The sequence below is a fragment of the Cucurbita pepo genome, chromosome 2 (genome assembly GCF_057944985.1).
Source record: "Cucurbita pepo subsp. pepo isolate OVF chromosome 2, ASM5794498v1, whole genome shotgun sequence".
NCBI lineage: Eukaryota > Viridiplantae > Streptophyta > Magnoliopsida > Cucurbitales > Cucurbitaceae > Cucurbita > Cucurbita pepo.
In genome coordinates, this window is record NC_141799.1 from 13,714,819 (window position 1) to 13,741,734 (window position 26,916).

At 35.1% G+C, this 26,916-nt stretch overlaps 2 protein-coding genes across 6 annotated transcripts; both read left to right on the forward strand.

Moving 5' to 3' along the window:
- The first annotated feature begins 1,469 nt into the window (after nt 1-1,469).
- Nucleotides 1,470-4,596, forward strand: LOC111787487 (alpha carbonic anhydrase 7-like). Its single transcript, XM_087121132.1, has 6 exons — nt 1,470-1,627; nt 2,453-2,670; nt 2,822-3,031; nt 3,233-3,397; nt 3,502-3,555; nt 4,352-4,596. The coding sequence occupies exons 1-6, from the start codon at nt 1,522-1,524 to the stop codon at nt 4,436-4,438; spliced, it is 840 nt and encodes a 279-aa protein (XP_086977258.1). The 5' UTR covers nt 1,470-1,521; the 3' UTR covers nt 4,439-4,596.
- A 1,195-nt stretch (nt 4,597-5,791) lies between these two features.
- Nucleotides 5,792-25,598, forward strand: MOM (ATP-dependent helicase family protein). Of its 5 annotated transcripts, none has more exons than XM_087121183.1 (20): nt 5,792-5,931; nt 6,678-7,238; nt 7,814-8,462; nt 9,430-9,508; nt 9,882-10,012; nt 10,677-10,870; nt 11,069-11,199; nt 11,799-12,086; nt 13,329-13,478; nt 15,262-15,513; nt 15,747-15,887; nt 15,968-16,270; nt 17,344-17,517; nt 18,352-19,255; nt 19,409-19,650; nt 19,837-19,947; nt 20,454-22,256; nt 22,470-23,180; nt 23,341-23,545; nt 24,228-25,598. In XM_087121183.1, exons 2-20 carry the CDS (start codon nt 6,689-6,691, stop codon nt 25,001-25,003), a joined length of 7,794 nt encoding a protein of 2,597 aa, XP_086977309.1. In that variant the 5' UTR covers nt 5,792-5,931; nt 6,678-6,688; the 3' UTR covers nt 25,004-25,598. The 5 variants fall into 5 exon arrangements, with proteins under 5 accessions (XP_086977309.1, XP_023523644.2, XP_086977310.1 ...); XM_023667876.2 differs by lacking the exon at nt 5,792-5,931 and adding an exon at nt 5,938-6,121; XM_087121184.1 differs by lacking the exons at nt 5,792-5,931; nt 6,678-7,238 and having other exon boundaries at nt 8,409-8,462; nt 9,887-10,012.
- The last annotated feature ends 1,318 nt before the right edge of the window (nt 25,599-26,916 follow it).

Here is a 26,916-nt window from a genome sequence, read left to right on the forward strand (position 1 = left end):
AAATGGTATCCGAGTCAATCCTCGACCGGTGTGAGGCACCAGTCGGAGTAGGGCTAGACCATCTTCATAGTAAATGCTGTAACGACCCAGGTCCACAGCTAGCAGATATTGTTCTCTTTAGGCTTTCCCTTTCGGGGTTCCCCTCAAGGCTTTAGAACGCATCTGCTAGGGAAAGGTTTCCACACCCTTACAAAAGGTGTTTCGTTCTCCTCCCCAACCAATATAGGATATCACTTCTAAAACCATGAGGCTAACATATACGTAACGAGCTAAAATGGGCAATTTGCGAGCAGTGGGCTTGAGTTGTTACAAATGGTATAAAAAACATACACTAGACGGTGCACCTGTATTTTAAAACCGTGAAGCTAACAGCGATACGTAACGTATCAAAGCGAACAATATCTATTAGTGGTGGACTTGAGTTGTTACAAATGGTATCAAAGTCAATCCTCAGACGGCGTGAGACACCAATCGGAGTAGGGCTAGACCATCTTCATAGTAAACGCTGTAACGGCCCTGGCCCACGGCTAGCAGATATTGTCCTCTTTAAGCATTCTTTTTCAGGTTTCCCCTTAAGGCTTTAGAATGCGTCTGCTAGGGAAAAGTTTCCATATCCTTATAAAAGGGTGTTTCGTTCTCCTCCCCAACCAATGTAGAATATCACTTTTAAAACCATGAGGCTAACAGATACGTAACGAGCTAAAACAAACAATATCTGCTAGCAGTGGGCTTGGGTTGTTACAAATGGTATCAAAACCAAACATCAGACGGCGTGCCTGTATTTTAAAACCGTGAAGCTAACAGTGATACGTAACGTATCAAAGCGGACAACATCTGTTAGCGGTGGACTTGAGCTGTTACAAATGGTATCGGAACCAATCCTCGAACGGTGTGAGGCACCAGTCGGAGTAGGGCTAGACCATCTTCATAGTAAACGGTGTAACGGCTCAAACCGACCGCTAGCAAATATTGTCCTCTTTAGGCTTTCCCTTTCGAACTTCCCTTCAAGGCTTTAGAACGCGTCTGCTAGGGAAAGATTTCCACATTCTTACAAAGGGTGTTTTGTTCTCCTCCCCAGCCAATGTAGGATATCACTTTTAAAACCATTCGGCTAACAGATACGTAACGAGCTAAAACAAACAATATCTGCTAGCAGTGAGCTTGAGTTGTTACAAATGGTATCAAAACCAAACATCAGATGGCGTGCCTGTATTTTAAAACCATGAGGCTGACGACGATACGTAACGAATCAAAGCAAACAATATTTACTAGCGGTGGGCTTAGACTATTACAAAACTCTCGTCATCAATGGGTTCATGAATGTATTTAATACATAGAACCAAATGGGTACTCTTTGTTTAGTTGTAAAGCTACCAAACCTAACGCAGGCTTTTGAGTTGTAGACGTAGAGGTACAACAAATTATTAGTGCAAAGTTTGAGAGTTGTATACGTAAACGCTTCAACTTAGTGCTATATTAAAGGGCACCAAGTTTGGTTCTCAAAATCTCCATTAACAACAAATGAAAGGCCTTAATATGGAGAAGAAGCTCTCTTTTCAACTGATGTTATGCTCATTCTTCTGTGCTTTTCTTTTGCTTTCAAGCCCTGCAATGTCTCAAGAAGTTGGTAGGGAATCATTGAGTTATGAGCTTTTTTTTGTGTTCTTTTTCTATTCAAGTGCTATATTTTGTAATGTTTCCGTGATATCCACGTTCACGTAGGTTGGGGAGTAGAACAAAACACGATTTATAGGATATGGAAACCTTTCCCTAGCAGATGAGACGCCCGAAAGGGAAAGCTCAAGGAGGGCAATATTGCTAGCTGTGAATTTGGGTCGTTACCGTTTTTTACTTTAGAAACAAAAAAATGTTGAGTGTGAACAAATTTATTGATTTGATTGATGGTCAGAGAATCAATTAGAGATGTCTATTTAACTCACTTCGAATGAAATGAAAAATCATCGTTTACACGGGAAGTAGGAGAGCGAGCAGTGAGAGATTTATCTCTGTTAACGTAACGGACTCGGTAAATCTTGTCTTGGCTGTTAAGGATATTTGGTGATGAATTATAGTTTACCATATATCATATTTGATCTTTTATTAGAGGTAAATATCTATTATGTTTTACAGTATCATATTATTATAAGTAATGAAATATTATTTAATTTATTATTATATTTTACTTTTTAATTGAAATTATATTAAAAAATGAAAATTATTCATTAAAAATTATTTCAAATGAATATTTTTAAATAAAAAATTCCTCATGGAAAACTTGAAATAGGTGACGAGGACAGGGACGGAGAAACCTCGATCCATGAACATTTCTAGATTCAATTCTCACATGCTCGTAGATGGTTTTTTAGGAGGAAAAAACATATATATTTTTTTAAAAAAATCGAATCGAATCAATTCAGCTACATATACTTCGATTGTTTTCATGTTCATGAAGAGGATGAGAGCGAATTCAATTACGAAGAAGATGGAGAAAAAGGACCAGCAAATTGGGGAAATCTCAAACAAGAATGGCGTAAATGTAAAAATGGCACGATGCAATCTCCAATCGATTTGTCGCACAAGAGAGTTCAAATCATGCCCAATTTTGGAGACCTCAAAATCTATTACAACCCTTCCAATGGCACTCTCAAGAATCGAGGCCATGACATAATGGTAAACTTAATTTTCATCGAGTGTTCATGTTGTTATTAGCTCTATGATAGCATACGAAAAACGCCATCATAGACTTTTTATAGCGTTTTTCGTACGTGACAGCCCTATAATATAGTACAATATTTGATCTAATTTGAGCAATGTTGTTCAGCTGAAATGGGGCGATGGAGCTGGGTATATAGAAGTGAATGGTACTCGATATGTCTTCAAACAATGCCATTGGCACTCCCCTTCGGAGCACACCGTCAATGGCCAAACCTTTCCTTTAGAAGCTCATTTAGTTCATCAAAGCCAAAATGGAAGTATTGCTGTCATCGGGATTCTCTATCGGATTGGACAACCCGACCCTTTCTTGTCCTTGGTATGTATCAAACATCAGTTTAAGAGGGGAACGAAATACTTTTTATAAGCGTGTCAAAACTTTTTCTCAGCAGAAGCGTTTTAAAATCTTGAGAAAAAGTTTGAAGAGAACAATATCTACTAGTAATACTGTGCTTGAGTTGTTCCACGTACATTTTGATAGGCTTTAATTTTTTTTTTATTTAATGTTTTTTTTCCTCAGATAAAAGAGGATCTGGAAGAAATTTCGTATACAAATGAAACTAAAGAAATCAATATGATTGATGCATCGTTGCTGAAGATGCGAAGTATTCTATACTATAGGTATATTGGCTCTCTTACAACTCCTCCGTGCACTCAAAATGTTATTTGGACGATTGTTAAACAGGTAATTTCATTCAGAGCTCTATTTTTTTTTTTAATATTGTACGACTATTTATGTTGAATGCCGTGTTTGCTTTTGAGCTTAATTCACTTTTTTGCATTTTTTAGGTTTGGACCGTTACACCCGAACAAATAGAATTGCTTCGCGTAGCTGTTCACGATGTAAGATCCTATTTATTTCACCTATTTTAAGATGAATTTTGGCAATTATAGAATATATATATATAATTTGCTTTTTAAAATCCAAAGTAATTATTATCCAAAGATAAAAATATCTCGAGATGGGTTAGAAGGAAAGAGAGAAAAACACTCATTAATTTGTGTAAATGGGGTCTTAATTGTTTTAAATTATTATTTATTGACTAATTAATTAGCCAATAAAATAAATATTTTATATATAGTCAACTTTATATTATATTTTTTCTTATGAAATATTTTTTTTTATTTGAATGTTTTCTATATATATATAGAAATTATATTAATAAATATATATATATATATATATATCTATATATATATAATATTTATTTATTTATTATTCTTTTGAAGTAATTATAATTTTTTTTTTTGAGATTTTTTATTTTATTCATAAAAATAAATTAAAACTTTCGCCAAAATAGATAGACTCAAACCTTTTGATTTGCATAGGTTATTTTAAATATTATATTTATAATTAATGCTTAAATTTTACAAATATTTCAAGTAAAACATATTTTAAGAAATATCAAATTTCAACCTTAAGATTAATATTTTATTAAATGTAACACTAAATTTAATTTTTTAAAAAATAAATTATTGAATGAGATGGTCCAACCTTATTTAGTATCTTCTTATTATTATTATTATTAATTATTATTATTATTATTATTATTAATTATTATTATTATTATTATTATAATGTTCTAGACCAATTAATTTTTTTTTTTAGATATTTAACGGGTTACAATTTAAATTGCAGGACTCGAACACTAATGCAAGGCCTTTACAACCACTTAATAATCGAACGATTCAACTTCAACTACGATATATGAAGAAGGAGAATTGATGTCTCACACACAATAAATAATATTTTGCTGTATTAGATATTATGTAACGACCTAAATTTTAGAATATAACTTTGGTCGTTACCTTATACGTACAATGTATGAACCTTCAAAAACTTAATCAAATAGAAATAACTAAAAAATAAAAACTTTTTAAGAACGTTAGACTTTCCTTCACGATTTCAAGATTTTTTTTAAAAGAACTGCCTAAGATTGTCTTTGCTATTGTCCGAAAATATTGAAAAATGAATATTGATCCAACCAAGACTAAGATTAACATATTGTATTTCTTATCATTGAGATGTGTATCACTTTCATATACATAGATCAATGAATATCACTTCCGTGTACACGTACCCTACTAAACGAACATCACTTTCATACCTGCAAAGTCTTACTGAGTACTCATCACTTTCATATATATCGACCTACGTACATCACTCTCATACATGTAGAACACAAAGGAGTATAATAATCTAAAAACAACTTTCAAACATCCGTCCTTTCCTTTTTAATGCAACCATTTCAACTATGAGATAATAATTTATTGAGCTATTGTTCGGTTTGGTGTATAGACTGGGTGTTTATATAAACCCTTGACCTCTCGACCTTCTACCAATATCATAATGAAAAATATTTCGATTGACCAATGTGATCATGTTATTTACTCATCATTTCTAAGAGTGAAAACTATCTCCACAAACCAACACAAGTCCCAACATATTTATCTTCACTGTGATGTCCCACATTAGTCAGGGGAGAACAAAACACCCTTTACAAGGGTGTGGACACGTTTTAAGCTGAGGGAAAGTCGAAAAAGGACAATATCTGTTAGTGGTGGATCTGGGCGGTTACAAATGGTATCAGAGCCAGACACCAGACTATGTGCCATCGAGGAGGCTATTCCCCAAAGGGGGTAGACACGAGACGATGTGTCAATAAGGACGCTGGCCCCAAAGGGGGTCGATTTGGTGGGGGTCCCACATCGATTGGAGAAAGGAAAGAGTGCCAGCGAGGAAGCTGGGCCCTAAAGGGGTGGATTCTGGTGTCCCACCACTTTGGTTGGGGAGGAGAACAAAACACCATTTACAAGGAAGCCTTGAGGGAAGCCCGAAAGGGAAAGCCCAAAGCCGACAGTATCTACTAGCGGTGGATCTGGGCCGTTACACTCACTCAGATGGGGAAGGCCTAAAGCCTTGAGGAGAAACCCGAAAGGGAAAGCCCAAAGCTGACAATATCTGCTAGCGTAGATCTGAGCCATTACACTAATTCAGATGTGGTCACAGAGTCTATGTAGTATAACTCTTTATTAAAAAGAAAATAATTAGAAAAGGTTGCCGGGAAAGAATTAAGAGTCTTAAAAAGAAAATCCCATTCAAATATCTCACATTAATCGAAGATATACCGAAATCTCACGTGCCCCACAAGCAAACGAATCGGTACCAATTGTGCTAAGCATAATAAGCCAAGTATTATCCTCTTCTCGAATCGGAAGGTCTAATCTCGTTAATTTTTCTGAAAGTTATATGTATTTTGTTGCGAGATTGTCACCCAACTCCTCTGAATCTTTTGATTTAGTCTCTACATTCTGTAAATTGTAAATAAGCTCCCAGTTTTCCTCGGAGTTTTCATCTGTTGTTAGTGAGTTAGGGTTCTTCAATCTACATGCAGTTTGTGCGGTAGAGGTATGTGGTTGTTTTTAGTTTTTTCTTTTCATTGTCGGTAATGTGGGTTTGCGGAATAGATTAGGGCTTCTGGGTATGTCGCTAACGGGGTCTTTTTTGCAAGTCAGTCTGATTTAGTAAAATTCATTCCGCATTGTGATTATTTTGCATTGCATGGTTCGTTTGAAGCATATGCATAAGCTTTTCCTTTTGCAATCTGGTTCTCCATGGCAGTAGTTGCGTAGTTCTTTGCTTTGGTACATCTTTTTGGAATAAAATTTTGTGGCTATGCAATCTTGTTCAAATGAATGCTGCTGTTAAACTGTATGTTGAATTCAGAATATCACTTCCAACTTTTTTTTTTTTTTTTTTTTTTTTTACAAGTCAAAATTTTGAAGCTTTGTTGAATTCTTCTTTTTTCTTGACACTTCGAGTGAGTCTTGAGAAAATGATAAGCCCGTTCAATGAAATAAATACTGTAAAAGCTTTGAAGCTAAAGGAAATTGCATTTAATTCAACTATTTGAAGCTGAAGCTTTTATATTACTCACTTCTAATGTAAATGTTTTTATACGCAGTAATTGGAAGTATGGTAAAGGACACTCGATCTAGTGTCAAAGCGAGTAATGAGGAAAACAGCAATCTAAAAGGGAAGCAAAATGGTGATAAGGTCACGACAAGAGCAGGTTCTACAACGCCTGATACATCTTCTTTAAGAAGGTCTGCAAGAGACACATCATTGAAGAAAAAGATTGATGCAACCCCTCCCAAATCTAGAAAATCTGAGCGTCTTGACAACAAACCATCTAGCACTCCTCAAGATAAAAAGAAACATGGTACCCTTGAAAATCAGAATGAGGTTAATTCGGTTAGAAGATCTGAGAGGGGTAAAAAACAGTCTTCATCTACCTCTTCAAGATCTATATCTAAGAAATCAGTTAAAAGTTCAGGCTCAACAAATATGAAGGGAAAAAAGGAAAAGAAAGAGAAAAGTAGTGAACAATCGAGTCATGGAACTAGAGAGGCTGGAAAATCAGCAAAACAGGACATGGTTTCCACAAATGCCAGAAGTAAGAGAATGGATGCTCGTGCTTATAGGGCATTGTTCAGGGAAAAGCTTAAGAAGGCTAATTCATCTGGTACCTTAATTGTCTTCTCCTTTTTTCTATTTCTTCCTCCATGGACATCCCTATTTCACATTTGGTCCATATTATTCTTTTTTTAGAGTGATAATGGTTCACTTACTATCAATTAGTCGATTTACTTCTAAACGCATGCAAATATAGTCATTAAAGTCTTGTATGATAAGCATTTTTTTTTATTTATTTATAATTATTATATATATGTATATATTATTGTTTTATACCTTTTAAAGATATATTAAAAATCCAAACAAAATTTTGAAAACGAAAAAAGTAATTCTTAAAAGCTTGTTTTTGTTTTTGTATTTGGAATTTAGCTAAGAATTCTCATGTTTTCTCAAAAATGGTGAAAACTATAAAATTCATGGTAAGGAAATAATCAAAACTTACAAAAACATAAAACTAATCACAAAATTGTAATCAAATGCCTTAAGTAAATTACTAGAATCCAGTTCTCATTACCATATTATTTCTATCTTAATTACTTGTGCAAATTTAATTAATTCATAATTATGCCTTGCGCTATTTTAACAAGTTGATGATTATGTCTTCTTATCTTTCTTCTCCTTCAGTTGTAGTCCATCGAGAGCGGCAAAAGATTCCAAAAAGCAACACTCATGGTGGTAGCCATAGTTGCAAGGAAGACTTGAATGAGAGCGATACGTGCAATGAGAAGAGTGGAGAATTGAAAAGCAAATGTCTAGAGGAATCCTCTACTAGAGCTTTGGAGGACTCTAAGGAGACGATAACTAAAGAATTGGGAAGCAAATGTCTAGATGAACCTTCTACTAGAGCTTTGGAGGGCCCTAATGAGACTAATAGTAAAATTTCCAAGGAAGTGGTGGAAAATGACATTGCATTAGATTTCCAACTGCCAAGCCAGAAGTCCTTCGAGGAAGAATTGCTGACTGAACTATCAAATGAAGATAGTGATAGTGTAGATGCAGTTAACAGTGCAACTAAGAAATTGAAAACACTAGAGAGAAACTATTCTATACCAGGAGAAAAGATGGTTGATGACCATACTGACTCAGTTGGGGAATGTAAATTAATTTCTTTGAAAAGAAAAAGAAGCATGGAGAACCTGGATTCTAATGCCTTGGTAAGGAATGAAAGTGAAAAAACGTGCTCTTCACCGGCTAGATCTGTGCAATCATTATCATCTCTATCTGGACAAAGTGACCAAGTTGAGACATGTGGCAACTGTTTGAAGAGACAAAGGTACTAGTCTTGATCATGTTAATATCAAGTATTTGTAGCAATTCATAGCACCATGGAGTACTTATTGAACATGAAGTCCATCTATACGACAAAAATGTTATTTGCCATTACCCATCAATAACTCATCACTAAGCAATAGGAGATGCCAATATGTTATTGAATTGCGAATGATAAGGATAATCCAGATGTAGAATTGAACATCTGGTTTGCCATATTAGTTTTAGTGTTGTCAAAATTTTACTAATGGGGAATGGAAGTATATTTGTAATAACAAAAGATGTAAGCATAGATGGTATGCATTAGGACTATGAACCTATTTGGATTAGTGACCCTTTCTGTTAGTAATTGGACAACTCTTGCTTGGCTGTTTTTAAAGAACACTTGATTTTTTTTTTTTTTTTTTTTTTTTTTAAAAATACTGTAAACCTTTGGATGCCAGACTTGAATACCTGGTTTGCTGTATTACTTTTAGTGTTTTCAAAATGATACTGATAGGGAATGGAAGTATTTTTTGTAATGAAAAGATGGAAATCATAGATAGTATGCATTATGATTTTGACCTGTTTATCCCTGTGGATTGGAGACTCTTCCTGTTAGTAGTTGGACTCCTCATGTTGGGCTGTTCTTAAAGAAAGCTTGGTTTCTTTTATCAAAAAACGCTGTTAACCTTTGGATGCCACATTTTCATTAAGTGGAGGCAGAATGGAAGGGGTATATAGTTCCAATCATGTAGGACCTGTCCACTTATTTGGGCACATTTGGATTCATCACACTGGGTATAAACTGAGTTCACCTTTTCCTCGTATAACCTTTCTTTTATTTTGTCCAATTGGAAATGTTTATTATAACTCCTTTGGATATGAGCTTTTATCTCTCCTTTTTTCACATCAATGAAATTATCTTTTAAAAAAAGTTATCTAGTTACCAGTGACACATTTGATGTGTTCTTCATTGTTACATATTGCAGGGTTGACAATAATTCATCGAAGGACTTCTACTCTTGTGTGGAAATTGACCAGCAGAACGGAAAAACATTCATTGAAATGGTTTGTTTGTTCTTTCTTTCTTCATTTCTTGTCATTCTTCTTCTTATTGGTTTTTTTTTTCTTTTCATCTTCTTCACATTCATTCTTCTTCTAATTGGGATATTCATTGCATTGCAGGGCTGGTTTAACCAGTTTTTATTTATTTATTCTTTTTACCATATGATACGGACGGGAATCCCCTATAACCCTGCATCATCATCCTCTTGTTTTTCTTACTGTATCATATCTCAATGAATAATAACTCCTTTTCTGTTGAAAGGAGATTTAATTTTTTGATTGATAGAATTTACCGTGTCCTCTTGCTTAAAAAGCATTGAAGATAACACTATATTGAACTGATCACGAATATTTTGTTTTTGGTTTATTGTCGTAGGATAGAGGGGAACCCATGGGCAATGTCATCACAGAACCTGCTGGAAATTGTGTTTGGTGTAAGCTAGAAAAAGCATCATGTGACATTGACCCAAATGCATGTCTCATCTGCAAAGTTGGAGGAAAGCTCTTGTGGGTACTATTTTATTGGTTTTTTATTTTGCATTTTTGAATATTTTTTACATGAAGGCAATCTGGATGGAGGGATTTTAATTTGTTGTTGAATTTGACGAGGAAAGGTATGATTGTTTAAAGAAAACCTTGCATAAAGGATGGACGGGAAACACAATCAACTAGCCTTCCACCCTGTTGGAAATATTTCTTAGATCTCAAGTTAACAAGGCTAACAAAGACATTAAAATGAACTCTAATCCAAATGCCCCTTGGGAAGCTTTTATATTTCATTAGTTTTATTTATTTTTTACTCTCTCCCCCCTTGGAATTTTGTATCTTTGAGCAATAGTTTCTTTTCATTCATTCAATGAAAAGTTTCTTTTCTCGTTAAAAATATCCTTATCAACAAAGTGGTGTCTTCCAAAATCTATTTCTTTCTACCCAAAAGCTCTAAACGATCATCTATAAATTATCACGTTTTCTATATAAGAAAAACCCCTACAACTTCATTCCCCGTTTTTTTTTTTACAACTATCTCCATCTAATATTGTCTAATCTTTGACTTTGTCCACTCCTCCTGTTGTGTTACCATGCAATCTGTTCTAAAATGAAATATATTGAAACTTCAGTTATCATGCTGATTTGTTTCAATGTGTGTATCTTTCCTCGCATTTTCTTTAAGATGCTGTGAAGGAAAAGAATGCAGAAGAAGCTTCCATCTTTCTTGTCTCGATCCTCCCTTGGACGATGTTCCACTTGGAGTTTGGCATTGTCCAATGTGCATTCGAAGGAAGATCAAGTTTGGGGTCCATGCTGTGTCGAAGGGTGTAGAGTCTGTCTGGGATACAAGAGAAACAGAGATATCAAATGCTGATGGTACGATTGCTAAATAATTCAATCTTACACATCTAATAGTAATAGGTTGTAGATGTTCAAAATACTGTGTTACCACGTTACTTTTATGGTTGTTGCTTTAACCTTCAGGTCTATGACCTTTCCAGCTTTTCCTTATATATTTATATCATAAATATACAATTCTCTTCAGATTCTTTGTTATCTGTTGTTATCTTCAAGGGTTGCGAAGGCAGAAACAATATTTTGTGAAATTTAAAGATCTTGCTCATGCTCATAATTGTTGGTTACCGGAGAGTGAATTGCCTTTGGAAGCCTCAAGCCTTATTTCAAGATTCAACAAAAGAAATCAGGTTAGGATTTGTTCTTTCTAAAAGTTGATGTGTTGTTCAATTTGACGTTATTTCTCTCATTGCTTGATATCATTGAATTTAATGTAGCAAAAATTAAATTAAGAAAATTTAAATATTAGAAATCTACAAGGTAATAACATTTAGTATGATCGATCTAAAAAACCAATAGTAGCTTGAAAGAAAGATGAATAGATGATACCTTTCCCTCACACTCTTTCTTTAAAGTATAATATCTCTTGTACTGTTTTACCACTATGGTTTCTTCTATCATGTGGAATTTAAATACTTAGGTAAAAAGAGAAGATAGAAGTAAGTTTTTGTGTCATTTTGAGGGAAAAGGAACCCTTTTTATAGTTGAAAATTGCAAGAAATGAAATTTTAGGGTGACATTTAAAGTTCTTATGGCTGGGTAGAGGGAGGAAGTTTATCTACGATATTGACCTACTTGTCCAATTAACTCCTTTTGTGAAGGACAGTATTGAAAATGGAACTGAGTATGGCCCATGGTGAATAGTTTATTTTTGGAAATTAATGATGTTATTTTATTTTTTATTTAGTACAATGGATATTCTCCACTGTGATTGCACTTTTTCTTTCAGTATTCAAGGTGGAAGCAACTGTGGGCTGTTCCACAGCGTTTGTTACAGAAAAGATTGTTGTTTTCTTCTAAGCTATGTGAGGAGCATGATAGGGAAGTTTCTGGGGCTGAATTGAATTGCCAATATGAGTGGCTTGTCAAATGGCGAGGCCTTGATTACAAATGTGCAACATGGGAGTTGGAAAGTGCTTCATTTTTAAGTTCATCTGATGGTCAAGGTCTCATGGAAGATTATGAAAGACGCTGTGAAAAGGCCAAGTTTGCTTCCCATGTCTCAGAAATGGATGAGGTACATTCAGAAAAGTTAGTGCTTTTATGATCAGCCATCTTCATATCAGCTAAAAAAAAAAAAAAAAAAAAAAAAAAAAAACTTTTTGTTTGCTTATTCTACTGCCTCAGAACCCTGCATGAACAATTGAATTCTAATCCTTCCATGGAATTAATGTGGTTTCTTAAATAGTTTATTTGTTTCAGTCGATGAAAATTTGTTGTTGTAAGCGGTTAACTCTATAGCATGGGGCAAGTTAGTATTTTGTCACTTTCCTCGTCAAATGATCTTGGTTAGCTGGAGTGTTTTTATGCTGTACTTGGCCTGGATTAGGGCTTGGCTCCTAGTCATCCTTTCCCTTGAAAATCTCCTAGTTAATGACGCGGCTCTTACAAGAAGTTGAAAAAAGAGCTGACTCTGGGATTTTCTAATTTTACATGATATATCAAATTTCTACGTTTCCACTTAAATTGGATGTCAGTTGACTAGTCCATTTTATGAACTTGGAATGTTTGTGCCTTTTAATGCTCTTAGCACTATTTGTATTTTCCTCCCTCTCCCCCCGGTGCTGTTAACTTGGTTATTTTCGTTTTATTCTTACCTAGTTTTTAGAGTGGTCGAAAAATTGGTCAATTTTGGGCATTGAAGCAAATTTATTCCTGATTTTATTTGATTTTAGATTTGGACACCATTTGGGACAACCACAAGTTTTTCAGTTCTCCTTAACTAGAGAGTTGTAGAATCCTTTTTATTTTTCATGATCGGATTTTTTTTTTTATTTTTATTAATTTAACATTTCATTTTTGGTCTTATTCCTCTGCTTCTCTATTTCCTTTTTTCAGTATTATTGTATTTCTTTTTCTTAAATAAGAAAAAAGCTCCCTTTTGGTTACTTTTAAATTGTGTACTTTTTTTTTCTAAAATAAAATATTGGATATTTTGTCCTTATTCTATTTATATCCTGATGATTTTTTCTGGTTACTCTAGAGGTTCTTTGACATATGCTTCTCGGTATGGGGAAACTATGCTTGATGCTTTTCTATGGTCATTGGTCTTACCAAACACCATATAGGAGTTACACGATTTGGTTTTTGTGGGGGCATCCTTACAAGGGTGGACAAATGACTTTATGGCTTGCTTTCTCAAGAAAAGAAAAAAAAAAAGTGATACTCTTGCTTTTATGCCATTGGAAAATCCATGTCTCTGTGGTGTTCTGTTTTTTGATATATATGTAGCTTAATGATGTTTTTATACCATTTGCAGATACTGGAGAGGAAAAGAACTACTGTGGTTAATCTATCACAGTTTACAGATAGAGATACATGTGGCTTCAATGATAATTATGTAAATTATGTCACCAAGCTTTGTGAATTTTGGCACGAGGCAAAAAATGCTGTTGTGATTGATAATCAGGTGAGATTACACAGCAATACTGCATTGTGGGCAGCAAAGTAAATTATATTGCAGTTTACTGGATATCATTTTTGAAGGTGTTATCCTTTATTAGTTTTCATCAGTGCAGTTTACTTGATATCATCACTAGTATGATTCAGAATAACCCTAATTTTTAGACTTGCATACCAGCTGCAGTTTAAACAGGGTAAATGGGAAGTATTTCATTTTGGGCCTTAGGTCTAGTTATGGCTCTATATTATATTTCAGCTTGGTTAGGGCCTGTTGGGAATACTGAATATTCCTGTTATCCACCGAGAAAAATGTAACGGGGTCCATAAAGTGAACATTATTGCAATTACTCAGTATCTAGCATTGTTGCTTGAACCAGTTGGCCATTGATTTTTTTTTTTTTATATCCGTGAGTGTGAGCCAGCTTTTGTGCACCTCAGCTATTCTCATAGGACAATCGCCTGACCCTACTATCTTTAGTTACCAAGGTATTTAGTATTATATTAAATCTTAGGTAGGTGGCTACCATGGCTTAAATTCATTTCTTCTAAACCCTTAAATTTTTACATAACCCTTCTTGACCACTAGGCCAACCCATGGTGGTTAGTTGGCCATTGTTTTGGATGGTAAAATCTTTAATGCTTCTCCTAAGATTATTGAGGATTCGAAGACAAATAAGATGAGGGCAGATTTTCAAGCTTGATTGGGAGAAAGCATTGGACAAAGTGGATCGGGACTTCCTAGATGCCATCCCCAAAACAAAAGGCTTCTGAACACTTTGGAGGAAATGAATCTATGGATGCATCTCTAGTGAAAATTATTCCATCATAGTTAACAAGAAGGATCATGTCATTCAGAGGGCAAGCTTTTTCTATGGATGGGCTTCAAACACAGTGCAAAACTTTATTTATTTGTTGGAAGACAGAGGGGAGGATCCTTTCTTCTCCAGAGGATATTTTCATAGAAACAGTGGGATACTTCTTTAATCTTTATACGGTCTTAGAAGGAAACTGTTCTATTTTGGACAACATTGATTGGGGCCCTATGAATGAGGACTGGAGTAGAATAGAGGCTCCATTTGAAAAAGAGGAGATTCTTAAGGCTATTAAAGATCTGAGAATCTTGAAGTTCCATCTCTGAAAGCAGCTTGGGACATCTTGAAATATGACTAAGTAGTGTAAGATTTTTCTTTTGGGAGTGGTATTATTAACTGCACAAATGAGACATATGCTTACCTTATACTAAAGAAGGATAAAGCCTCAATGTTTTATAACTGTAGACCAACGAGAAGTTTATGACATATGCTTGCCTTATACTAAAAAACTTTGTATAAGGAACACCAACGAGAAGTTTGAACTTGATGAACTCAAAACCATCAAAACTATCTACCCAGTGGAGAAACTTAATTTTGAAGAATATTTGGTTTATGTGGGAAGGGATGGACAGCAAAGCATTTCACCGGTCTAGCAGCTTTGCCGCTGGCCAGAGTACTCTAGACGGCCTCTATATATATATTTTTTTAATTCAATTTTTCCTTTTATGATATTTAACGGATAATTTTAATAAATCATGTGGTATTTGGTTTCTTGTATGTTTTCATTTGTCAACCTACTATATATTTTGGTATATAAGTAGTTGAAAGAGCCTGATCTAAGAGGCTTTATTGTGTTAATTGATGACTAGTGCTTCTATTCTCTTATTTGTAGTAACATTCTTCTATTGGATTCTTCTGATTTGTTCATTTCTTTAGTTGTATTTGCAATGTGATTATGATAGTTGATATTCACTTCAGGATCGCATGGTGAAGGTTATTGCATTTATTTTAACTTTGCGGCCTGATGTCCTTCGGCCCTTTCTCATCATCTCAACTTCCACTGCACTTGGTTCCTGGGATGATCAGTTATTGCGCTATGCACCGTCTTTCAGTGCTGTAGTTTACAAGGGAAACAAAAATGTACGAAAAAACATAAGAGACCTAGAGTTTTACCAGGGAAATCGCCCGTTGTTTCAAGCTCTTATTTGCTCCCCAGAAGTAATGATGGAGGTAACACTTTGCCCCTGTAGTTAATTTATTTTTGATAAATTATTGGATTCTTGTGAAATGGTTTTGTTCCCATCGAATTATATGGCTTGGATGGTTGATCAGATTCCTTCCAACAATGATAACTACTTCATTTACTTTAGGCAATATTTAGTCATAATTTTTGCTCGACTATTATTTTGGATAATATGCTATAAAAGCTTTGGAACTTCATTCAACATCATACTTCTCTGCAGGATCTAGATGTGTTAGACTGTATAAACTGGGAAGTAATAGTTGTTGATGAGTGTCAACGCCCAACAATTTCTTCACATTTTGAGAAAATGAAGTTTCTAAACGCAGATATGTGGCTTCTTGTTGTAGCTGATCAGCTAAAGGTTCGTTCTCGTGAGTGCTTTATTATTTAACTCCTCACCATTTGATTTATAGTTTACACCAATACTTTTTGACTTTGCAGGATATCAAAGATGATTATCATAATCTTCTCTCTCTACTTGAGGGAAATAACCAAGTTCAAAGTGATAATACTTTGAAGACCAATGATGGTGATAACATCAGCAAACTGAAGGAAAGATTATTATATCATACTGCTTATACCTGCACCTCTAAATTTGTTGAGTATTGGGTTCCTGCACGTATATCAAATGTGCAACTTGAGCTTTACTGTGCCACCTTACTTTCTAATGCTGGATTGCTTGTCTCATCATTCAAAAGTGATCTGCTTGACAACATCCATGAAATGCTCGTTTCAACTCGGAAGGTTTATTCTTGAACTCTTACATCATTTTGCACTAGAACCAGTGAAAATGTCTATTTTAATGCTCCCTACCTTTTTTATTGAATGGGATATTATTTTCTCATTGAAATTAAGGGGAAAAGATCAGCTAGATATCATTGTGAGTTATTTTATTTGTATGTTCTGCTGTGTTATTTATTTTTATTTTATTGGAAGACAACTTTCATTATGATATATAAAAGGAAAAAAAAATAAAGAAACATATTGTTGTGGGTTGCCCTAATGGTCAATAAGGGGTCATGTAAATAATTAGCTTAGAGGGTAATAAGGTTAAATCATGGTGGCCACGTACCTAAGATTTAATATTTTACAAGTTTATTTGAAAACTAAATATAATATAATCAAGTTGTTTTTCCTCAAGAATAGTCGAAATAGTGGAAGCTGTGTCGAATGCTCACATGTATAATATAATCAAGATTTAATATTTTACAAGTTTATTTGAAAACTAAATATAATATAATCAAGCCTTTGTATTTGCTTGCAATAATCACCCTCCATAAAGCACGTGGCTTATTCGTAAATCTCCATCCCCGTTTGGCAATGAGGTTCAAGTTTCTGCCTCTAAAATTACCAACTCCCAGACCTCATTTGCCAATGGGGAAGGAGGCAGTCTTCCAATTGACCAAAAATACTGGCAGTATCTTTAGTTACCCCCTTTCATCAAGAATTCGCAAATGTATAAAATAACTTTTAATACCTTTGTATCAAGAAGAGCTCCAAGATGCTGCAAAAAGTTATCATCGCAAATCTTCCCTCGCAAAAATTTTCTGTCTTCCAAGATATGTATATTCCATTATTTTTTTTTTCATTCTTATTCTATCTTGTTCTTATATGATTTAAGATTTTATTTATTTATTTATTATTATTATTTTTTTGTGTAGATTTCTGTTTAAATTTTCTCTTGTTGTCATGTTGACTGAATGAACTGAAAAACTACATACTTGTTTGTGTCTTAGCCTTGAATCTGTTTATTCCTAGTGATATTTCTGATAAGAAAGGGAGAAATGGCTCTAATGTCATGTATGGTATCTTGACAGTGTTGTAATCATCCCTATATTCTGGAACCTTCAATGGGACATGTGATCACCAAGGGGCATCCAGAAGTGGATTACTTGGATATTGGAATAAAAGCAAGTGGTAAGCTACAACTTCTTGATGCAATGCTAAGGGAGATGAAAAAAAAAGGCTCGAGAGTCCTAATTCTTTTCCAGGTAAGTCCTATGGTTGAATTGGTAATTTTTGTTTTTGAGGTTAATAGCTTTTGAGATAGGTGCTTATTAATATATCTGAAGGGATGGAATGTGGAATTCAGGCTTATTATTATTATTATTTTTTATTTTAAAAAAAAGAGACTGATCTGGCATTTAACTTACTTAATGCACGAGTTTAGATGACCATCGGATTGTATTATTATGATTGAAACTGTAATCAAAATGAACAGCTTTTATTAGTTAAGTGAAGGATCGCTAACAAGAGCCAGGATAGTAATATGGTACAATTCTGGTGTACGGAGAACAGATTTGTCAGAGACTTTGAACGATCTACTCCTGGAGGGAGTGAATTAAAAAAAAAAAAAAAAAAAAGAAGCAAAATTAATGAGTTATTAGAACCTTCTAATTTATGCAAATAATCCTGCAAGAGAAACGGAGAGTAATTTAGAAAGAGAATACCATTGCAAAACTTACAATCTAGCCATTAAAAACCGTTATAGACCATTTGATAATCAATCTGGTTTTATATTTTTCGTTTTCCTGTTTTCTATTTTTTAGAAAATGAGAGAGAGAGAGACGAATTTTTTTATACAATGGGAGTTCGATACATCACGTTTTTTGAGATTTAGTTCACCTTAAGATGGATACAGTTTTCATTCTACACAATAAGATTTTTATTTGTCTGGGTCTAAAATTAAGTGCTTAAATCAATATTTTTGTTTCAAGATTTCCCTCTCTCCCTCCCATTATTTTCTTATCTGTGGATTTGTTAATTGGTATAATTCATTTTATAATTTTGTGAGGGAAATTTTATGTGGAAATATTCAATTGCAGTCAATTTGTGGATCTGGAAGGGACACCATTGGTGATATTTTAGATGACTTTTTGCGTCAGAGGTTTGGGATTGATTCTTATGAACGCATTGATGGGGGTCTTATTTATTCCAAAAAGCAAGCTGCTCTAAACAAATTTAACAACCTAGAGAGTGGAAGATTTTTGTTTCTGCTAGAAGTTCGAGCATGCCTCCCAAGTATTAAACTTTCGTCAGTTGACAGCATTATCATTTATGATAGTGACTGGACCCCAATGAATGATTTAAGAGCACTTCAGAGGATAACACTTGATTCTCAGTTGGAGCAGATAAAAATTTTCCGCTTATATTCATCTTGTACTGTTGAAGAAAAGGTTCTTATGCTGTCCTTGCAAAATAAAACTTTGGAGGGCAATTTACAGAACATCAGCTGGAGTTGTGCTAATATGCTGCTAATGTGGGGAGCATCTAATTTATTCGCTGACTTAGATAAGTTCCTTGACAAGGATAAAACTGCAGATTTCTTATCAAATACAGCACTTTTGGAAGAAGTGGTAAATAATTTAGTTTTACTTATTTCACAAAATGCCAGAAGCACAGACGAATTTGATTCCCATGTCATATTAAAAGTTCAACAGATTGAAGGAGTCTATTGTGCACACTCTCCAATTCTAGGTCAGTCAAAAATGCCATCAACAGAAGAGCAACCTCTCATATTTTGGTCTAAACTGCTTGATGGAAAGCGCCCGAAATGGAAATATTCTTCAGATAGATCTTTAAGGAACCGGAAAAGGGTTCAACAGTGTGATGATTCATCATGCAAATCTAAATTGGAGATTGAGGAATCTTTGAGGAAACGTAAAAAGGTGTCAAATAGCAATGTAAAAGTTGCACAAGATGAAAACTTAACTAACAAGGAAAAAGAAGGTATGAGTATCTGAAATCTTAAATTATTTTTGCGTATACTTTCTAGGCTTTTCTTTGGGGCTTTATTGTGTTGTATGTCTGCTAGAAAAGATAATTTTACAGCATTCATACTTTCCTATTTCCGGCATTCCTAAACTTCTTTCTCGTGTGCAGATACTTCTGAAGCTCCAAAACATACATGTCAAAATTCAACTAGTTTAGCTGCTTGTGAGGATGATTCATACATTGAGAATCATCTGTCCAACTCATCTTTGACAGCTAATGATATCTTGAAAATTCTTGACTATAAGTCAGTTGGATTTGATGCAATAAGAAAGCTGATTGATCTACGAAAGAGTCTCCATCATCTTTTGAAGCCTGAAATATCTCAGTTATGCCAGATTTTGAAATTTCCAGTATGGGTCTAATTACCTTCTTTATTTGTCTAAATCTAAATTGACAAGAATAAGTAATGTACTTCGTAAAGGATGAGAATGTGCTTTTATGGTGAATGGGTTTCTTTTGGTATTTTATCTGTAAACATCAATTTTTCTATGTTAGCTCTTCTGAAACAACTGTTGACACGTCTTATTTCAATTCAGGAACATGTCGAACGTGAGGTTGAAAAGTTTTTTGAGTATATAATGAATAATCATCACATCATTACGGAGCCAGCAACTACGACATTACTCCAGGCTTTCCAGCTATCTCTGGTTATTTTTCTTTCTCCCATTTACTCTGCCACAAATCCACAACCCCCCCCCCCCCCCCCCCCCCCTCCCCAGTAATTAATATACTTGAAATTCTTCCTGCTTGGGTTCATTATATCAAGCATGCCTGATTGAAGTGTGGAGTTTTGTAAATTTCTACATGCAGCTCGAAAGTCTTGTGACTTTGAGTTTGCTGTCCTTTTATTAGCGATGTTTAATTCCACATGCACAGCCATCTATTGGGATTTTGAATGTGACTTGTCTTCTGAGCAAGGCAAATCAACAGCTTGTAGAGTTAGTATAAAATACTAAAAAAATTGTTATAGAATATAAAATTGATAAACATTGAATTGGGAGTCTTCTTTATCTCTCACATACTTGTGAGCCATGCATGTTTGTTGGTGTCAATAAACAAACTAAATTATTAATTATGCTTTTTGTTCATGCTTTCTTCAATACTTTCTGAAATATTTCTATTTTTTTTTTTTTTTTTTGGATGTGTATTGTAGTGCTGGACTGCAGCTTCCATGCTTGAATACAAAATTGACCATAAAGAATCATTGGCACTTGCGAAGAAGCATCTTAATTTTGATTGCCATAGACAAGAAGTATACTTACTTTATTCAAGATTGAGATGTCTCAAGAAAATATTCTTCAAACACTTGGAGTATTACAAGGTCCCTGAATCTTCATTAGCTTCTGAATCCCCGTACTATGTATTGTCTGACAATGAGTTCCAGAAAGCTGTAGTAACAAGTATTAATAGAATACAGAAAACTTGTCGCAAGAAATTTGAAAAACTTAAGCAGAAGCAACAAGAAGAAAGAGATGAATTTGACAGAACATGTGATGATGAGAAATCACAGATGGAGAGACAGTTTCAGATGGAGTCAGCTGTTATTCGTTCTTGTTTTCATAATAGTCTTTTAACGAGGAATAGTAAGCTTCAGATATTAGAAAATGAATATTTAAAACAGCTTGAAGAGTACAAATGTCAGATGGAGATACGGTGTAAGAAACTTGAGGAAGAGCATAATGATGAAACAAATAAGATGATTGAAATGGAGGCTCATTGGGTTGATACATTGACATCCTGGCTCCAGGTTGAATTATTAAGCAAACAAATTTTAAATAAGACTAAGCAGAGCCAGAACAGTTTGCCGGTAACTGAGATTTTCCATGGTCTCGGAGTTGATGCAACTGTTTGTGATCATCTGCCTGAAGAGAGTAAGAGTAATGCTCTTCATAATGTCTCAGGGACTGGGAAGGGAATATCTGAAATTCCAGGATCTGTTTCTTGTGAAGCTATCATATGCAGTAATGCTGTTGAAAAATGTTCTCTTCAAACTATAAAAAATGGTGAGACTGCAGCTTTAGATACCATGGGTTCTCAAGGACCATCTGCTACTGAGTTTGACAATCACAACAGGATAACTAGCTCAAATGGCATTGAAAGGAATTTAACCTCTGAGGACCCTTTTTATGTAGGAAAAGAGCCTGAGGAAGTCATCTTGAGCAATCTAGATAAAGAGATTTCTACAGATGGGTCGAATCATAGATGTTCTGTTGGTGCTGTTGACGTTGCCTCTGTACATCTGCCAACATCAGAGGAACAGATCTCCCATTCTGATAAAGAGGCCCCTCAAAATCTTAATGAAGTTGTTGATCTCATTGAAGGTTCAACGAGAGTTCATACAGTACCTTTGCTGCCTTTTGCAGATGGAGGTGGAAATGGGGTCATCAGGAATCCTGGGAATGAAGTTCCAAGTGGAACATGTAGTCTTCGCAATTCCGATTCATTTGTGGATGCTTATACAGATCCAGAAACATCTCCCCGTGGGTTGAATTTGCCAATCAGGGAGGTTGAAAGGGTACCTGAGAGTGTTAATTTAGTAGATGTTAGAGAGAATATCTCTGCTAGTCAATCTGCATCTCAAGAATTAATTCCAACCAGTGAGATTGAAAGATTACGTGAGACTGTTAATTTAGTAGATGTTAGGGAGAACGTCTCTGCTATTCAATCTGCATCTCAAGAATTAATTCCAATTAAATCAATGGTAAGAACATCTGAAATAGACATTTCATCAGCAATGAATGCAAGTGCTTCATGTGAAGCATTCGAGGTTGATTGCAGCAACAGTGAGAATGATGGTGAGGATCTTAGTGAACCAGTCAATCCTTGTGTGATAGAAGATACAATTGGTAATACCGACCCTGATGTCCATTCCCTTGAGCTGTCTGTCACTTCATCTCCTCTAGAGCTTGCTGTTACACCTACTGCCCAAGGCAATTGTTCTCTGCTGTTTAATCAGGTAAGTATTTAAGTTTCCGTGATATACTTATTTGCAGGAACACTTTCAAATATTTTTCACTTTCATATATATATATATATAGATATAGATATAGATATAATCAGATAAAGCCCTTTGTAGGCATGCACTCCCATTCCTTTTTCATAGAATCAACATGAATTCACTTTCGACTTCCTGTAGCTTATTTTGTTTTTGAATATGTACTCTGTGCAGGCAGCACATGACGAAATCAATCAAGAGTCTTCATCTACTGGGTTCATGGATGGCATTATACAAGCGACTGAAATGGCTAATACTAATGGGGATTCTGAAGCTCCAATTTCATATGTTGCTGATCAATATAATCAGGAAGAACATGAGGAAATGAATCTACAATCTCCATGCACTGGGTCCATAGATGATATTATGCAAGCCAATTCAATGGTGAATACTAATGGGGACACCGAAGCTCCAATTTCATATGTTGCCAATCAATCTATCCAGGGAGCACAAACGATAGAGCCTCAAACACCAATGGTGCCACTAGCAACGAATTCATCTGTTGGTTTGTCTCATACTGATTTATCTTCAGTTGGTGGAACGGAAAATCAAATGAATAGGGAAAACCATTCCTTTTATCAGCTTGCTCAGACAACAAACCAACCAATTGAAATCCCTGTTCAGTCCATTGACGAAGTCTTGTTACAACCTGTGACATGTACTGTACCACATTCTACTCCTAATGTTGCCTTCAGTGAAACAAGAATGTCCTTTCTGGACACAAGAACCCTATCGGCTAATTTTGATATTAGTAATGGTCTGATGCAAACAACGCAGCCTTCAGTATCACAAACGCCTTCTTTATTGCACATTGATCCACTTGAAAAGGAATTGGAAAAATTGCGCAAGGAAATAGATATAAACATGGATATGCATACCAAAAGGGTTAGTTTCTCCCAGTTCTCTCCCATACCGTTCAAGTGCCTGTTTGTTTCTTCTACTTTTATTTTATTTTTAATTTATTATTATTATTTTGGAGAAGTGCCTGTTGTATAGATGATTAACATTGGCATACACTCAGCATAGAAAATTCTCTTTGGTGCAGAAACTGCATCTGAAATCTGAATGTGAGAAGGAAATTGAGGAGGTTACTGCTCAAATCCAGAAGAAGTATGAAACTAAGCTGCAAGAGTCTGAGACTGAGTTTGATCTTAGGAAGAAGGACCTTGATGTGAATTACAGTAAGGTTTTGATGAATAAGATCTTGGCTGAGGCTTTCAGGTGGAAATACAATGATTCTAGGACATGTGGTAAGTGGTCGATGCTGGTTTTGATTTGTTCGATGAATATCACTTATATTTCTTATCTGCTAGCATCACCTTGTTTATTTGTTTGGTTACTACCATTTTTATTAGTCTATTAATCCTGCTTCTACTAATAGAGAAGGGTCTAATCGTGCTACCTTTACTATATTTTGTGCTGCTAGCTCAAAGAGATAATATCCATATCCATGGAATTGTTAAATCTTAGACGGAAGGATTTATATAAATATTGTGAGTTATCCACAAATGGTTATCATAATGTTAAGCTGTTGAAGCAATGGTAGCAAATTAACCTGTGCAATGTATATGATATATACCATATTTATAAACAGCTAATTATTTGTTAGATTTAGTATACGACATTTGAGAATTTACTTTGTCCTGCTGCTTTAAAACAATTGAATAATATTGCTATATACACTGTTATTTTCATCATTAATAGTCTAAAATATTACTCCAAACCTAAAAATGGAAAAACTTTTCAATTTTCATATACAACAATGTTAGAGTTCGTACTTCTATAATTATGTAGTTCCTTTTTAATTATTTTTTCTTTCTTTTCTATATTTCCATCTAATATTTACATCGTTTACATGTAATGTAGCTTCTTGGTCTGTAAATTTGCTCAACTATTCTGACGTCCTCAAAATTCTACTATTATTTGGCGCAGATACTGGTCCGAGTCTTGCACCACCGATGCTTCAGCCACTTCATCTGCAAAATTTACCAGGGCCTTCTTTGGTAGTCCGGCCATCTTTCACTCCGGCTATAGTTAGTTCTCATCCATTCAATGCACCTTCTATTAATATGCAAAGGATGGCAACTGCAGCAAATCCGTCGACCAACTTACCTTCCTCTAGCCCAAGTACAGCTTCCACATCGATGCACGTTCACCATACGTCCACCCATTTCTCAAGCAGTCCTATGAGGCCACCGCATATTGGCTCCATCTCTTCTCCCACTGGAAACCCACAAGTCGGTAGTGTTATTCGTGCCCCAGCTCCTCATTTGCAACCCTTCAGACCTACATCAGCTCCCCATTTGCAACCCTTCAGACCTACATCGTCAATTTCAGCAGCCAATCCTCGTGGTATCTCTACTCAACATGGACCACCTTCTACAATCCCTCCCTCATTTCCTCAGCGTCCACCTCGACCATCTGTCGCTGCACCACATCAATCCATTCCATTGAATAGATCTTATCGCCCTGATGGTTTGGAACAGTTACCTACTTTTTCTAATACGGCCTTGTCTGCACTAGACTTGCTGATGGACATGAACAATCGTGCTGGTGTGAACTTTCCACAAAATTTTCCTCCGCCAGCAGCAGATGTAACCTTGACTGCACCCCAGCCTGTCCCGCCAGTTAGTACAGGTAGCACGCAGGTTAATGCAGTCAATACCACCGGAGATTCAGATGTTGTCTACTTGTCTGACGACGACTAACCAACACGACAAAAGGTACATTTCTGACTTCCAGAGATCCTTATAACTTGGGGTTTGCTTACATAACTAAGGGGAAATGCAAAATTACGTATCTGAAACCTTTGAAATATTGTAGATATACATACATGGCTCTCAACTTTAAATGTGTATAATGTAAATATCCATTTGCCCATGTCTACCAGTTAGGTGGTCAGGATTTGGATACTTATTCGGCAGTTTAGAACGGATAAATTGGCTTTTTTCTTGCATCATTTTTTCCTCATCTTTGAGTAGACCCCAATGTGCATTACATGAAAAGGGAAGAAAATTGACCTTGATTCCCGAAGATAGGATTTCAACTGTGTTACTGATCAGATTGTTAAAAGTCCTTCAGCATTTCGATTGTAAACAGTTTAGTAGACAGGTTAACTTAATTGACAAATCGCTTTGATGCTTGGCTCTGTATTTTGATTACTGGTCGAGTACGACAAGGTGGCTCCAATATGTTCCAAAAGCACTGTTGTATTATGATCTTGACTCAATACTTTTTGCAAAGTGGCTAGAATCCATTGCTGGAATAAGACTAAATCTTGCATAACCATCATGAATTTTGATATCCTTGTTCACCAGTTACATTTTCTAGTCAAATCCAGTTAGACATGTTTCTCTAAATATCCTATTGTGGAATTTTCAATTTCCTCCTACTATTGAACAGAGCATTGATGATAAGTACTTGCACAAGAAAATAAACATCTCTATATGTTTAGGGATTTTTTTCTTTCAATTTTCCTGTTTAAAAAGTTTTAATGTGACTTGGGTGGACACGAGGCGGTGTGCTAGCAAAGGATATTGGACCCTAAAAAGAGATGGAGGAGAACGAAACATTTTTCATAAGGATGTAGATGGACTAGACGCGTTTTAAAAACCTTCAAAGAAAAGGTGTTGGTGTATAAAGGAGTAGATGGATTAGACGCGTTTTAAAAACTTTCAAAGAAAAGGTGGTAGTCTAAGTGCATAAACGAGTAGATGGATTGGTCGTTTATGGATTGGTTGAAAGTTGTGGGCACTAGTCAAAAACAGTCATATCCATCTAAACCGACAAGGATGTTGCCAAACATTAAATTACAGTCAAATCAGTTCAAGTCAAAAAGCACTAAAATCCACAGCACTTCAGCTAAGCCAACTACCAATGTCTCTCATCAATTTGCTTCCTAAGTTGTGAAGTGGTTGTAGCAAGCACAAACTCTTTTGTCTTATCTTTCTCGTTTTCTCCTCATCAATATCGATATCAAATCTCAAATCATAAAAAAAAAAAAAAAAAAAAAAAAACACTCTTTTTCTCGTAGTGCATTACTAAATTTTTGTTACAGACAACGTCGGTGATCTAAAACTCTATTTTTATATGATCTATTTAAAAGTAATACTTCTAGAAGCGAACCTCTTTCTCTTATCTCCTACATTATTTTTCAAAAAGTATTGATGATATGAGAGTGTTTAACTAAAACTCGTGCTTTCTTAAATGGTATAAGAATCGATTCTTATACATGATAAAATAATTGATTGAGGTTGGAAAGTCAAAGTTTTTCACGGACCCTTTTTCCAAATGAATTTTTTCTAGCTAAGGGTAAAAAGATATTAAAGAAGAAAAAAAAAACCCTTTTGGGAAAAAGAGTGAACAGTATGGAATGTGAAAGGGGCTGTTGAGAAGAGATGGGGCCATGAAGTGTTTATTATGTAAAAGAGGAAGAAAAAGTGGTTCTTTTTGCATTACAAGACACAAACCAGAGGGACCCAACACAATGGATGCTTTTAACTCCTTTTCACAAACTCCCATCATTTTTTTTACTTAGTTTAAGTTGATTTCGAGACGTTATGATTCAAGCCTGATTGCATGTAATTGAGTCGGGAGTTTTTAACTAAAGTCAGGTGGGACC